Below are 13,513 nucleotides of genomic sequence, written 5' to 3' on the forward strand. Positions count from 1 at the left end.
CTTGCTCTAAATTCCATTCTTTGGGTTGTGTTACATCTTCACCATATCAGAGTTGCTCACTATATTGTATAATTTTTCTGGCAAGTACTTATCTCTGTAATCAATCTTCATTTGGCAGAATTCTTTGTATCTTTTGCTATTGGGTGCATTTTCAGGTCTTTATTCATATGTGTGACTAGTCCTGTATCCAATTTATGTGTGTTTGGTGACTGTATATTTACAGCTCTGTTTAAAATATTGTATTTAATAAAATCTTATATAGCATGTGAATGTATGCATGCATATGTCATAACATCCTACCAGCTCTGCTGTTATTAGCAAAGCTAAATCTTTTGTTTCCTCTTATTATTCCAGTCTGACATACCTCTACACAATCTTTCCCTCTCAGCATGGAATACTTTCTTTCTTTATCCTCTGTTTTCAGTAAAACCACTGAAAATCTGGTCATGTGGTCTTAGAAGAAAAATGTTAATTACTGCGTTGACATTTTCTTTTCCATCATCATTTGCAGATCTTTATTTGAGAACCTGCATCTGCATTCTGGACTTCGTGGTGTAATACAAAATATGCTGTGCTGAAGATGTGTTTGTTTCTGACTCTAATGGAATGTACTTTTTATTTTTACAGAATACCAAGCTGCCATTTTGCATTTAAAGAGGGAACACAAAGAAGAAATTGAAACATTAAAGGTATACTTCTGTAATATTTTTTCTCTTTCCCTGTCCATGCTTTCTATGGATTTAAATAGTGCAACATATACTTTCCATCAAATGTTAAAAAATTCTTTTTTTCTAAAGGTTGTTTTTGGTTGACTGTAAACTCAGAATTAATTATAATCTATGCAAGTACTAACAGTTTTCTTATTTCCTCTTCATAATTTTGCTTATTTTTGTTCTCACATGACACAGAGGACAAATTCTTCCCTATGTCTCAACAGTACTTTTACATTTGCTTAATATTTTAAAGCACTGTTATTTACCTGCTCAGCCTTTCTCAGCAAAACATACTTCTGTAAAAAACAGTTTTATACAGTGTAAAATTGAAAGACATTTTAGCCTGAAAAATTAGCACAGTAACTGCATTTGTGAGACTGCCTGGAATTTTGTATTGTGTCCTCTTTATTATGCCTATTTTTGTGAACGTAGGCTTGACCAACTGTCTAATTGCCAACGTTTAATATTAGAATGCTTAATATTAGAACTCACTTTCTCTTGACATTATTAACTCTACTAAGTGAGGTAGAGATAAAAACAAGGTGATCTTATCATAAAAGTAGGAATTTAAATGCCAGTGTAATAGAAAATGAATTTGTTGAGCAGTCCTACTTTCAAGAAATAATAATGGCATTTTCCTTCTCTCACCAAGTGTTAAATATTTTAAAGCATCATTGTGTCAGTTCTAATAGAGCTCTGTATTACAGAGTATTTACATCTGTTTCTGCACAAAAGCTGGGGTGTAATAGTATAAAGCCTTTGAAATGGAGAAGTGTGAGTTCTTTGAGTAGGTGGGGTGGAATGATGGTAGCAGCTGGTGTTGTAGAAAGAAATGCTCTGCAATAAGCTCTCTGCTCTGCTACAGTGAAGTACATGCTTTCCTAATAAGCATCTGTTAAAATTCAGCACAGGGAAATGCAAGCTTGCACTGGATCTAAGAAAAGATATAATGTGCAATAGACATTTAAAATAATAACTCTTACAAAGAACAGTGTAACTCTCTCACACAAGGACAGTGCATAGATGGAAATGATATGTTGTTTTTGAGAGGGTGTTTTATAGACACAGGCTTTGTGTGAGAAAATGTGTTTGCGCATCTCCAGCAAGCCTGGAAACAGTAGAGACGGAGAAGACAAGTACTGATATCAGTAGAACAAAAAACACAACAACAACCAAAACTGGATTATTTGGGTTTTTCTTAAGGCATCATCATGTCTTAATGTTTAGTTGTGATTCTGTGTTACCTTGCTTAGTAGTAAGGAAGCTGTGAATGGATCATTTCCAACAAATTGAATTGTGAAGTAACTTCCAGCAATGAGTACACCATAAAATCTCACTGTTTTATACATGTTGATAAATATAATTTGAAAGGAGATAAAATTGAATTATTTGCTGTTCATGAGGTAGGAGGATAATGCAGTGTCAATTTCTGGCGTTTACTTATATTGTGTATGTTTTGTTTGGTGTTTATTTTCGTATTTGTCACTGTTTTATCTCAGACTAGTTAGTTCCAACAGAAAAGGCTGTAGGACCATTCTGTAGAGCTTTTGGGTAATGGCAGTATTTATATAAAATTTGTATTGTTAAGATCAGAAAAATAATACTTTTTTTTTTCCTGATGTGCAAGATGTCATTAAAATAAGGCTTGCAGAATCTCATTTTGGATTTATTTTTTTTATTAGAAGACATTGGAGACCTTTCTCAAAGTTCTGTTTGTCAGACTAATGATTCCTAATATAAAAGGTTATTTTTTATTCTATATTAAGAAATACACACTTTATGAATACCATGTTCCAGTACAGTGTTTTTGGTTGTGAGCTTTTTTTATTGGTAAGTCTGAATGTCTCCATTGTCTCTTCCTCTTTGCTTCTCCTACCACTGCCTCTGTACTTAGCAGAGTGCAGCTTTGATTTTTGGAGCTCAGCCCAGTAAGGCATCAGGTTCATAAAAGATGCATAGTGACTAAACTGCTGAGAAATGATGCCTTAGTATGCCATTTCCAGCAGTTAAGAGTTTACTGAAACAACGTTTGCACTCAAGACATATAGTGCTGATGAATAAATGATAATATTACATGGTTCTGGGACTTCTGGATCCAGTGCCATCTGAACAGTTCTTTCTCTATATGTCTATGGCAATGACTTCCTTTTACTAGAATATGACCCTCTATAGATGCATCCCTTTTGTATGTGCAAGCATTTACAACTATTTACTTCCAGGAAGATGTAGGATACCATCTGAGAAATTTTATGTAGTACCAGTATAATAACCTAAAAACATGCTTAGAATGGAAATACTGAATTTCTATATTCTTAATATTTCTTTTATCCAAGAAAAGTCAACACTGTGTTACTCTCATTATGTGAAAAGAATGTCAACTCAGTGCATTGTGTCATTTTTTACAGTGGATGAAATCTGAGAGTCAAATACTGCTTACATGGTCATGTCACTTTGGTAAATGATCAATTGTTTGTTCTGTTTCCAAGCTTCAGTTTCTATTTTCATTTTGTAAGTGAACAAAATGGATGCAGTCTTCACTGTCATTTCCCCTTCCCCCTTTTTTTATAATCTGCCTGCTTTGTGAGGTTCTTTCTTATGTATGATTTTCAAACATCCTAACAAATCCTTCCTCTGCACCTCCATTATTAGCCTTTATTATTTTCTATTTAATTTCAAAAGAATTGTTCCTAGGTTTTGAAGTTCATTTAAAATTTTTTGCCTTTCCTTGAAATTGCTTCAGTCTATCCTAGTACTTATGGCAGTGAGAGGTCATGATTTTTGGTCATTCTGTATGTTAGCATCATGTTCACTGGTAAAAATGGAATGAGGAGGCCACACATTGTATGCTCATCCTTGTGGTTTTTCATTATTTTGAGGAAGACAGAGTATTTTTTATTTTTTTTTAAAGATTAAAAGCCTGAATTCCCACATACTGCTGTACGTGTAGAATTTTACATTATAAAACTTCATATGGGACCTTACAGAGAAATTGAATTGCATCATGATTTAATGTAATAACTTGTTGCAGCTTATATGTTAAGGATGTTACAGAAAAATATGGTGATAGATATCCCAGCTATTGGAAATGCTTGAGTTAAATTGATTTTGTACTGTGTACTGAGGGAACCCAAAGCAGAATTTTCTCTGAATGTGTTCTTTTGCAAAAATGATCCAAATTCCATACTGCATATTTATGAAGAAAGTTGCTCACCTCTATAAGGAGCGAGACACTTACTCTTTCTTATTCCCAGTATGCCTAGAAAACCCTTCAGGAACTCTGAAAGAAACTTCTCTGTTGGTGAAGATTCTTTTAAAAAGCGCTGTTGAAAGATTAAAGCAAACAATGTCAAAATCCTAGATAAATGGAGGAAGTTAAAAAATAGAACATGATAGGGCTGTAGCAAAGAAATTTACAGTGGTAGATAAGCTGAAGGAGGCGTGTGTTTTATAAGAGGATCTTCACTGGTGATTTGTTTAGTCTGAGGGGGGGGAGCACTGTTTATTTGGAATGAGTGGGATTTTGAGCAGTTATGCTTATCATAGATATTTGTTGTCCAGAACAGTTAGTCCTCAGCTATGTCAGGAAAAAAAAGGAAGTTAGGCATACTCTGTCCCAAGAAATAGACATGCAGGGGCTTGCAGGTGAGTGGTTTGTTTGTTCATCATCAATAGGAAGTGTCCTGTAGTTCTGTCCTGAAGGGCATATAATGTAATCTTTTATTTTTCCATTTGCTTTTGTAAGTTATATTTTTTTTTCCTTAACTATGTGAAGGAAATTCATAATGGTTTTTATTCTTTAAGAATTGTTCTCTAAACTTTCTGTAAAACAACTCAAAGTGGACACAGAGCTTTGTCCATACAGCCAGTGTGAAAGGGTTGTTGTTTTTCTTGGTGGCTGAAAATTGCAGGAAGTGTAGCAGTCTTGAGGGATGTAAAACACTTACGGGAAAGGAATTGAATGACATGCAGTTTGTATTTTATTGCACTATCTTCATGTTATCACAGTAACCTGAGGCTTTATTCTTTTTTATGACACTTGAAATCAATTCTAGTCAGATAAGGTTCATAGTAATTGACGTTAAAATACTGCATCTTTATTTTATACAACGAATAACATTCAGAATAGTTCATTAATGTCCATAATTCAATTGTAACATCCTCATAAAGGTGATACATGTAAACGTTTATATAGTAGAAGTAAATGCTTAGTTTTTACACATTCAATTTTAGCTACATTTACTAGTTTGTGTCCTCAGAGAATTTCGGTATTTTCTCACCTATTCTTTATTAAAACGAAAGGATGCATTTTTAAGGCTTTGAATCGATTTCGTTTGTGCTGCTGAGGTGTATTTCCTGATGCTGCCACTAGATGACAGCGCAGCCCTTCCGCAGCAGGCCCTGCAGAAGCAAAATCCAAGTTTCTCAGTACGTGATAGTAGTCATCATCACCACAGTATTTTGCCCTGTAGAACCGTGTGCACAGTATCTAATAACCAAGGAGGCAAAAATGACTGAATATTAAGTCAAAATACTGTAAAGGGAATGCTAAATTCCAAAATGAAGGAAACAATATGTGGATTGTATTAATCCAATATAAGAACGCAATGTACTATTTATAAAACATATGGAAAAAAGTTAATTCTTTTCTCCTTCTTCCTTTTTGCACAAAGGTACCAAAAATTCTCTTATGGACAAGTTTAATGTTACTTTTGAATGATGGAATCAAAGTCTTTATGATCTTCAGTAATTTATGCATGGATCTTCTTTGCCATACAGTTTATTACATTTCCACCAACTCGCTACATATTTTGCCTCTTACCATACACAGAACACCAGATTCTTTAGTTTTAAGTCACAGCTTTTTGTAAAAATAGTACTATATAAACAACATGATTATTGTTAAATAAGAAAATATAAGTATTATGCATATTGCATGACTGTATTCCACACATAAAATTATACATACACATAAATAATAATGTGTTTGATAAATAAGAAAACCCATAGATAATGCATGAATTATATAACATATGTACCATTTAATACACAGTAATACAAGAATATATGTAATAGATACATAAAAATAAAATAAATACACCTTCAGAAAGAAATACCTGCAGTTGCAACTAAGAAGCCAGAATGGAATTACTGACACCTAAAACGTAGTTAGTAGCAAAGCAGTGGTGGGTAAGTGTCCATGACATCATGAAAAATTGGGCAGGCCTCATTTGTAGAATGTAGCATGGGGTTTTCATAGTAACTTTTACTTTCCATTGTAATTTTTGCATTTTTGCAAAGGATTCAAGAGCTAAAATGTAGAATTGAGTAGGAAGTTTCCTTTTCACAGAACTTGCTTAACTGTGAAAGTAATTTCATATCATAATTTGGGATTAAAGACCAGGGTTTCAAAGTCTCACAGAGAAAGGAACGCTGAAGGGAAAGTCATAGCACCAGTCAAAATTGTCTGATAATTTCAAAATGGTTCATTTTTATTTTGTTCTGAGATTACAAAGGCATAGAAACATTTCCTTAGTTACTGAATGAAGAAATAACGCTTTGCCTATGTGATGACATTTTCATTCTTTTCGCAAATCTATTTCTACATCTGTTATGCTACACAGTCCCTTTCCTGGCCCTTTGTTTTTTTCACTTTTGGATTTGTTTTCCCTCATGGTCAGTGTGCATCCCTTTGTGAGTGCTTCCATTCCTCTTTAATTGTAATGTGGGTGTAACAAAAGATGCTCCTTGTCCCTGCTACAGTTTGGAATTTGTACTTTAGTTCTGGAACACAGTAATAAATAGTGTTGAAAGTTGCTGTGTGACAGAATGCATATCAGGAAAAAAAAAAAAAAAAAAAACTCTTGAGGAAGTAATTTCACTTTTGACATTTAAAATTCTTTTTATTTACATAGACAAGTAGAATTCCAGCTTCAGAAGCATGTAAAATGTTAAAAAAAAAAAAAACACAGACATTTTAACACGTTTGATTTATTTTTCCTAAATCTACTCTTTTTTAAAATAGTCTGTACCAACAAAGTTGAAAAGTTTCTGATGCTCATACTAAATCTCAAGTAAATTTTTACAAATGCTCCCCCAAATTGTTATGTGTGCCTACATGAATTCTTTCTTAGGGATAGGGACTCCACAATTTGTCAGAAGTCACCATGTTTTGAGGTCCACAATTAAACTATTGTGGTCAGTGATGAATAATGTTGAAAGCTCTGATATGCTGGATTACTTAGCAAAACAATCTTAATGGACTGGACAATATTCCGACTTTTGTTAATGCTTCAAGATGCAAAGATTAATGTTTTTAACCTTTACAAGATTAAATGCACATGTAATGTAGCTAGTTGCTTTGTGCGTTCTTCGCTGGATTTTCATGTCTCAACATGTACGAATAAAAGAAAATCTGTAAATCGTGTATGCTTCTGTCTGGTGATGCTGAGTTGCAGTCTAAAAGAGCAGCCAAGGTCAGCCAGGGTTTATTAGTCAGTCTTTCCTAATGAGCTGTTCAGGCTTTTCAGCATTTCCATGTGTTGTTACTGATGAAGGTCTCGCAGCTTGTGGTTAATCATTGATACTACTCTTGCTTAACTTGAAACGTTTCAGTCTTTTGTGCTCAGCTGTGAAATGAATAGTTCTACCACCGTGCATGCTTTGGGTGTCTTTATGAATCTTCTTGGCTACATTGTTCTCATGAAGGCATTCTCCATGTTTAACATGGAGCATTTTAGCAGCATGTGACAGTAACAATACAAAGATCAAGAAAAACAAAAATTATGAGACAGAACAGACTGAAAGCCTATGAAATTATGTTAAGTTGACAGTTTCAGTACTGCTAAGACTCCTGGAGAATGGCAGCAAGATTATGTTTTGAGTATGTATTTGTTGAAATAGATAAATCTCAACATTGTTGGATAAAAATCACTCTCTAATGATAAATTTGCATGGCCAGTAGTAGAGGAGGTAGAGTAGCAGACTGGGGAATGAGAGCAAAGGATAAGAGCAATAAAACAATAACTTTCTACACTGTACGTACATCCACAGAAAGAACTATTGAGAAGTGCTTCACTTTACTTGAAAGCATGTGTTGTCAATTCTATCTTCATTCATAGTGGAAGTTTGGAATAATTCTTCATGGTGTATAAGTTAATTTCCTTCTGATACTTCCTCATCTTTCTCTTGCTGTAGATAGTGCTGTATATATATATATATATATATATATATATATATATATATGTATATATATATATATATACATATATATATATATATATATTTTTTTTTTTTTCCAGAAGAAAATTAGTTCGTAGTTTTTTGTACTGTTTTCTGAAAAGGCTGCTTTTTTATTTTATTTTATTTTATTTTATTTTATTTTATTTTATTTTATTTTATTTTATTTTATTTTATTTTATTTTATTTTATTTTATTTTTTTATTTTTTTATTTTTATCTGTAGAGACTGACTTATTTACTCATTACTAATTAAGTAATACATTAAGTTACATCGTAGTGAACTTTGAACAATGTGAGAAAATTGTCTATTTTAAATTTGGGAAGATGGAACCGTACATATTTTTCTTGTTTTTCTTGAAGATAGAACATGAATTACTTATATAATAAAGATTTCTCCCATTCAGCCAGTGCTTGCTTATATCTTAAAAACTAGTAAATTGCACTTCCTGTATCCATGTAATAATCTATAAACAAGTACTTGGTAGCGCTGTTATTACTGTTGTGCTCTTTTGTGCAAAAATCTATTTCTCCTCTTCCACTGACCTTGTTTATCATATTCTTGATATAATTGGTGTTTTTCACATTAATCATGTGTTTACATTGTGTCAGGCTTGTGGGTTGTTTTTTGTTTTTTGGCAGATAACTTGAATATCCAGGAGGACTTTCTGCCATTTTCTTTCAGTGCATCTTAGATTGCCACCCCTATTATTTTCATCAATGCAATTTTACTGTAAAAAGTGATGTTTGTGAAAACCAATTTATCCCATCACCTTGAGCTATGGAATATGTGCTAGAGACAATAAAGCACAGTGCATACTGTGAACGTGATGACATTTAATTTTGACAGATTTGGAAGACCTCTGTAACATAGGAAACAATTATGGAGAAGAGACATCAAGTGAAATGTGATCATACAAGTGTAAAAGCCACTAAAAATCTAGTAGTATGAGTGTTTTTGATACCATTACCCTACCACTATGATTTTGAAAGTACAAACCCACATGCTAAACTTACTGGCTTTTTGATATTTACTGCACCAGCTGTTTGCTTGGATCTAATAATCGCAATCCTTATCTTCGAATGATATGCATTATTTTCTTTTGTTTAATATTCTAGCAAACTTCCTTTTTGTAAGCTCTAGTGTTCTTAGTTTTAGAATAGGGGTCATTTTGACAAGAATGTATGATTTTCTGATAGAGGGAAAATTTGTCTGAAACTGTAGCTTACAAGTTTTTGAGACAGCACTATTATTTCTCACATTCAGTAAATACTTCTGACTTTGCAAATCTGTGCTTTTTGTACCAATTGCATCTTATGGGGCTGACTAAACTTTTATATGCCAGCTCCACAAAGCTGTCAAGGATTCTGAAACCACTGAAGTTATTATGCAGTAACACTGGGGCAAAATTAAGTTCTACTGAGCAATGGATGGGTGCCACAATTTACTCTTGGCAGGGAAGGAGCATGATCCCATGCTGCCATGGATGTTCTGAAATCAAAAGCTAGGAGCTTGTCTCCTGACCCTTTTTTTGATTAAGTTGCAGTGTGGAAGAAAAACCCTGGAAGTTGAAGCAGAGCACGTATGCTGGAAAGTTGTATGTGAGAGGTGGCAGAAAATGGTGGGCATATACAGTAGGGTGAGATCAGCAAGCTGGAGGGGGAGGGGAGCTGATTGGAAGGGAAGGCAGAAAACTGCTTGTAGGAGATATATTGTAATGACTTGGATCTGGTGTTGTAATAAAGTTTTTACTTCTATATTGGCAGTTTTCCCCTCAATATGTATCATAAAATTAATACTATCTATTCAGTATTTGCTTTTATTCTTGTTGGTTACTGAGCAAGCAAGGGAGGTCATCCTCCCTTGCTTTGCAAACAAAGTGTGGGTTGAATATAGATGGTTTTATTGTGAATTTTCCAATGTCACAAATTTTAATTTGCCAGAATGTTTCCTATGTATACATCTGACCTTAAAAAATGTGTTCAGATAGGCATATATTACTATTTTTCTTCCTTTATGCGCAGAGGCTTAATTTGAGCCTTCTGATGCAAAATATTTCAGAGAAAATCGTTGGACTGCTTAGGTTTGCCTCTTAATGTTTGTATCATTTTTCATTTTTAACTTCACACCTACAAGTGGGATACCAGAATCTCAGGATAGCTCCTTAGAAAATCAGTTGTATCATTGATTAACAGTTGAGAAACATTTGAGCCAAAGTGGCTTGTGATACATCTTGCAGGAGCTTTGAAGTTTGCTTCGGTACAGAATCCATTTTGGCACTTTAGTGTTACAGTGTCTTTATTGTGATACTCTTTCTGAGGTTCCATGCTTTGTGGATGATACACCTTTGTGCTTCAGCACAAAGTCTTGCAGAAGTCTTAAAACTTAACACTTTTCCACAATACAGTTTCTGTACTGTGTGGACTAACTTTCATCATGTTCCCTGAATGAGAAGCTGGTTATGTCAAAGAGGAAGATTCATGGAAACATTGATCAAGAGCGAGCAATTTAGTTTGCTCTGGCAACTACACTTATAGTTTTCCCCTTTGAGTAATTGACCAAATCTGGTTTTGGTTTTAAACAATTTTTTAAAACATTTTTGTGAGTCTTGTAAAGGGAGTGTCTAGCATAATGTGATAGTAAATGCTGATTATGCACTATTCATTAGTTTAAAGTAGTCATGTCTTTTACAAAAATAAAGAATAATTTCCAAAAGGGAACTTTTACTACTGTGAGCCAAGTAGAATCTCTTAAGGACAAAAACTATATTTTAGCTATGTGTACCAGTATCTTTACCTGCTAAGAAATGTATCAGTGACATAGAACAAGACTGGTTGTAAACATAGTGATGAGTTTTCCTCGAGATGTTACCTGACTGATAATTACTGTTGTTTTTACCACTAACATTTACGATAATATCTGCAGAATTGGGAGCTTGCTGGTTAAACCAAGGTGGAAGTTTTGTGAGGTATCTTGTTTGCAGCATTTCTTCATATAATTTGTTTTGATAAGAATATTTGAAATTTGTATTCTTTAATCACTGTAATTGAGGCAAATATTATATTGTCAGTATAAAAATATATCTGCCTTTTCATGAAGTTGTGAGGAAAAGTAATTTTTAAAGTATGTACCTAAATGAAAACTTCTTTTCTGAATGTGAAGCTGACCTCAAAGGTAACATCTACCTTCATTTCCTTTGCTACAGAGAAATGAAGTAGCATGTTTTGTAATATATTTTATTATATGTTGGAGAACAAACTGTTTCACCAAATGAGCGTTTTGTTTTTGTTGAGGTCCCTCTCTGTAACACAGGTGAGGAACATGTTTCCTTCCATAGCTAGCAAGTGGATGGCTTGCTGCACCTCAAAATGTTTTAGATGCTTTTACTGCACATGCGTACTCTCTATACATTGGTACAGAGGGCATTTCATCAGTGTAGGTATTCACAGATTTTTTTAAACTAAAACTATGCTCGTGAAGTATGGAAAGCTTCAATTTCTAAAAGGGCCATTAACTTTAAATCTCATACTTTATAAGAACTCATAGCATCATTTTGCTGATTGTTTTCTACTGCAAAGTACTATTCAGTGTTGCCTGTTATCCTTCTACAGAAACATAAGTATGTCCTTACTATTTTCCATGTGCTATACTTATGCTGCTTTTTGCTTCAGCTTGCTTTTTCTTCAGCCAAATCATTAATTGAAGCTTAAACACGATGCATATCATTACTCTCTCATGTTGTTACAAGACTTTGTTATAGTGACTTAGAGTTGGAGTCCGTCTGCCAAAGAAATTAGTTCTTTATAATGTGAAGCAATGTTGACAGTAAACTCTGCTTTGCTCTCCACTCCTCCCCAAAAGAAAAGGAAGAAAAGAGAAGAAAAACAAGATTGCATTACGATTCTGGCAACATCAGCCACACTAATAAAATCAAATTCAATGTTGTTTTACGACTTTGAATTTATGTGACTGCACAGGATCAAAGGATTTGTATCCCACTGGACTGCAAGGTCTATAGTTCATGGCAAAAAAACTCATCAAAAAGAGCATTTTAGTAGTAAGGCTTTTCATTTTAATCAGCCACACTAATAAAAAAGCTGTTAGGTGTCCAAAAACATTCTCCCAAGATCAGAGACAACTTGCTCTCTGCTACAATCAGTTTTCTTATTGGATCCATACTGCCTCTGTAGTTTTAGTCACTGAAGCTTCATCTTCATCTTGTTTTCAGTCATTTTTCACATTGTTTTCAAATTTTATTCACCAAAGCATTATTATGAATTGGTAGCAGTAATGAATAATTTGATTTTATGGGTAAATGATAGATATTGTGACTTATTAGAAACTGTCATCAGAAATGATGACAGAAATGATTAATGAAAAGAGAATTCAAAAAATTGTTCTGTATTTTTATATGTTGTTTTAAAATATTTGAATAATACTAGTATTTTTTTTTTCTTGAATATATTCTTTGAACTCTAACAGAAAACACGGATGTTAGCATTCTTGTATTTATACAGACTTAGTATCTTAGGCAGTCCTAAGACCAAGGTAACAGAAGCAAGTGAGAAACAGGGTAGAAAGTAAATAGTGTTTGTAACAAGAAAGGCTTTTGTTACTGTATTTGGATTCTGTGTCAGTTGTTCATGGTGCAGCTTCACAGCTAAGTAATGAATTCTTACTGCAGGTTGTAGCTTCATTCTTGGATTACTTTAGGCTCAGAGAAGATCTATATCATCTATTCATCAGAATGCATCATTTGCTTCTGTTGATGTGCTGTACAATGAGCTGCCTTATTTCATTCTGCAGAAATTTAAATGGTTAAAAAACAGGGTTAAAAATATGGAGAGCTTTTGCCAATGAAAACTGTGAATTTTGTCCATTAATGTGTCAGTTTTCCTTGAAATTTTTGTCTCAATTTAGCTTGCTATCCCTTTGTTTGCAAGCTACGTGAGATTTATTTTGTCTGGCATAAACTAGCTTACTTTTGGGAGGTGACTTTCTGCAAAGATCTCTCTCCCTTTCTGTATGACATAATGCTTCTGAAGTGATGTGGTTTCCTGTAGCTACTGTACATTATCTGTCCTGTGAAATTGTGGTGCCTGTGATGTTTTTACTGCCATTACTTAGCAAATTTAGAGAATCTGAGGCATTAATAACTTTCTACTTGATCTTGTTTGGACATGTCCAGCTTCTTTTTTAGGGCAACTGTTTCCCTTGGAAGATATGGGTATGATGGCAATTGCTGTCAAGTGAGAGTTGAGAGTGGCACTACTCTGTTACTCTGTTATCATGCTAATTTGCATTAGTCTAAATATTTTAATATATGTGGAAGAATTTTTTTTCCTTCGGTACTTTATATTAGATTTAACAGTCTTTTATTCTGTAGGATACAGAAGTTATTGCACAGAGAGATGGTTGAAATCAGTCGGTATTAACTTCTGGGTTTTTTTCATACTTATGGTCTTCTGTTTTTTTATGGTCTATTTTTAGTTAACACTTGCTTTGCTTTTAAATTTTGAATGGTTCCCTAATACAAAGCTATATTTGTCAGATTCAAGAAAGGT

The 13,513-nt window shown here is 33.7% G+C and overlaps 1 protein-coding gene across 5 annotated transcripts in view; it reads left to right on the forward strand.

The window, feature by feature from the left end:
• Window positions 1–13,513, forward strand: part of FMN1 (formin 1) — a 176,677-nt gene that overhangs the window by 79,011 nt on the left and 84,153 nt on the right. For all 5 annotated transcript variants that reach the window (XM_048948464.1, XM_048948462.1, XM_048948463.1 and 2 more), the window contains one exon: window positions 628–689. In XM_048948464.1, coding sequence (XP_048804421.1) covers window positions 628–689 — 62 coding nt within the window. The remainder of the gene's footprint in view (window positions 1–627; window positions 690–13,513) is intronic.

This window comes from Lagopus muta, chromosome 6 (assembly GCF_023343835.1).
Source record: "Lagopus muta isolate bLagMut1 chromosome 6, bLagMut1 primary, whole genome shotgun sequence".
Classification (NCBI taxonomy): domain Eukaryota; kingdom Metazoa; phylum Chordata; class Aves; order Galliformes; family Phasianidae; genus Lagopus; species Lagopus muta.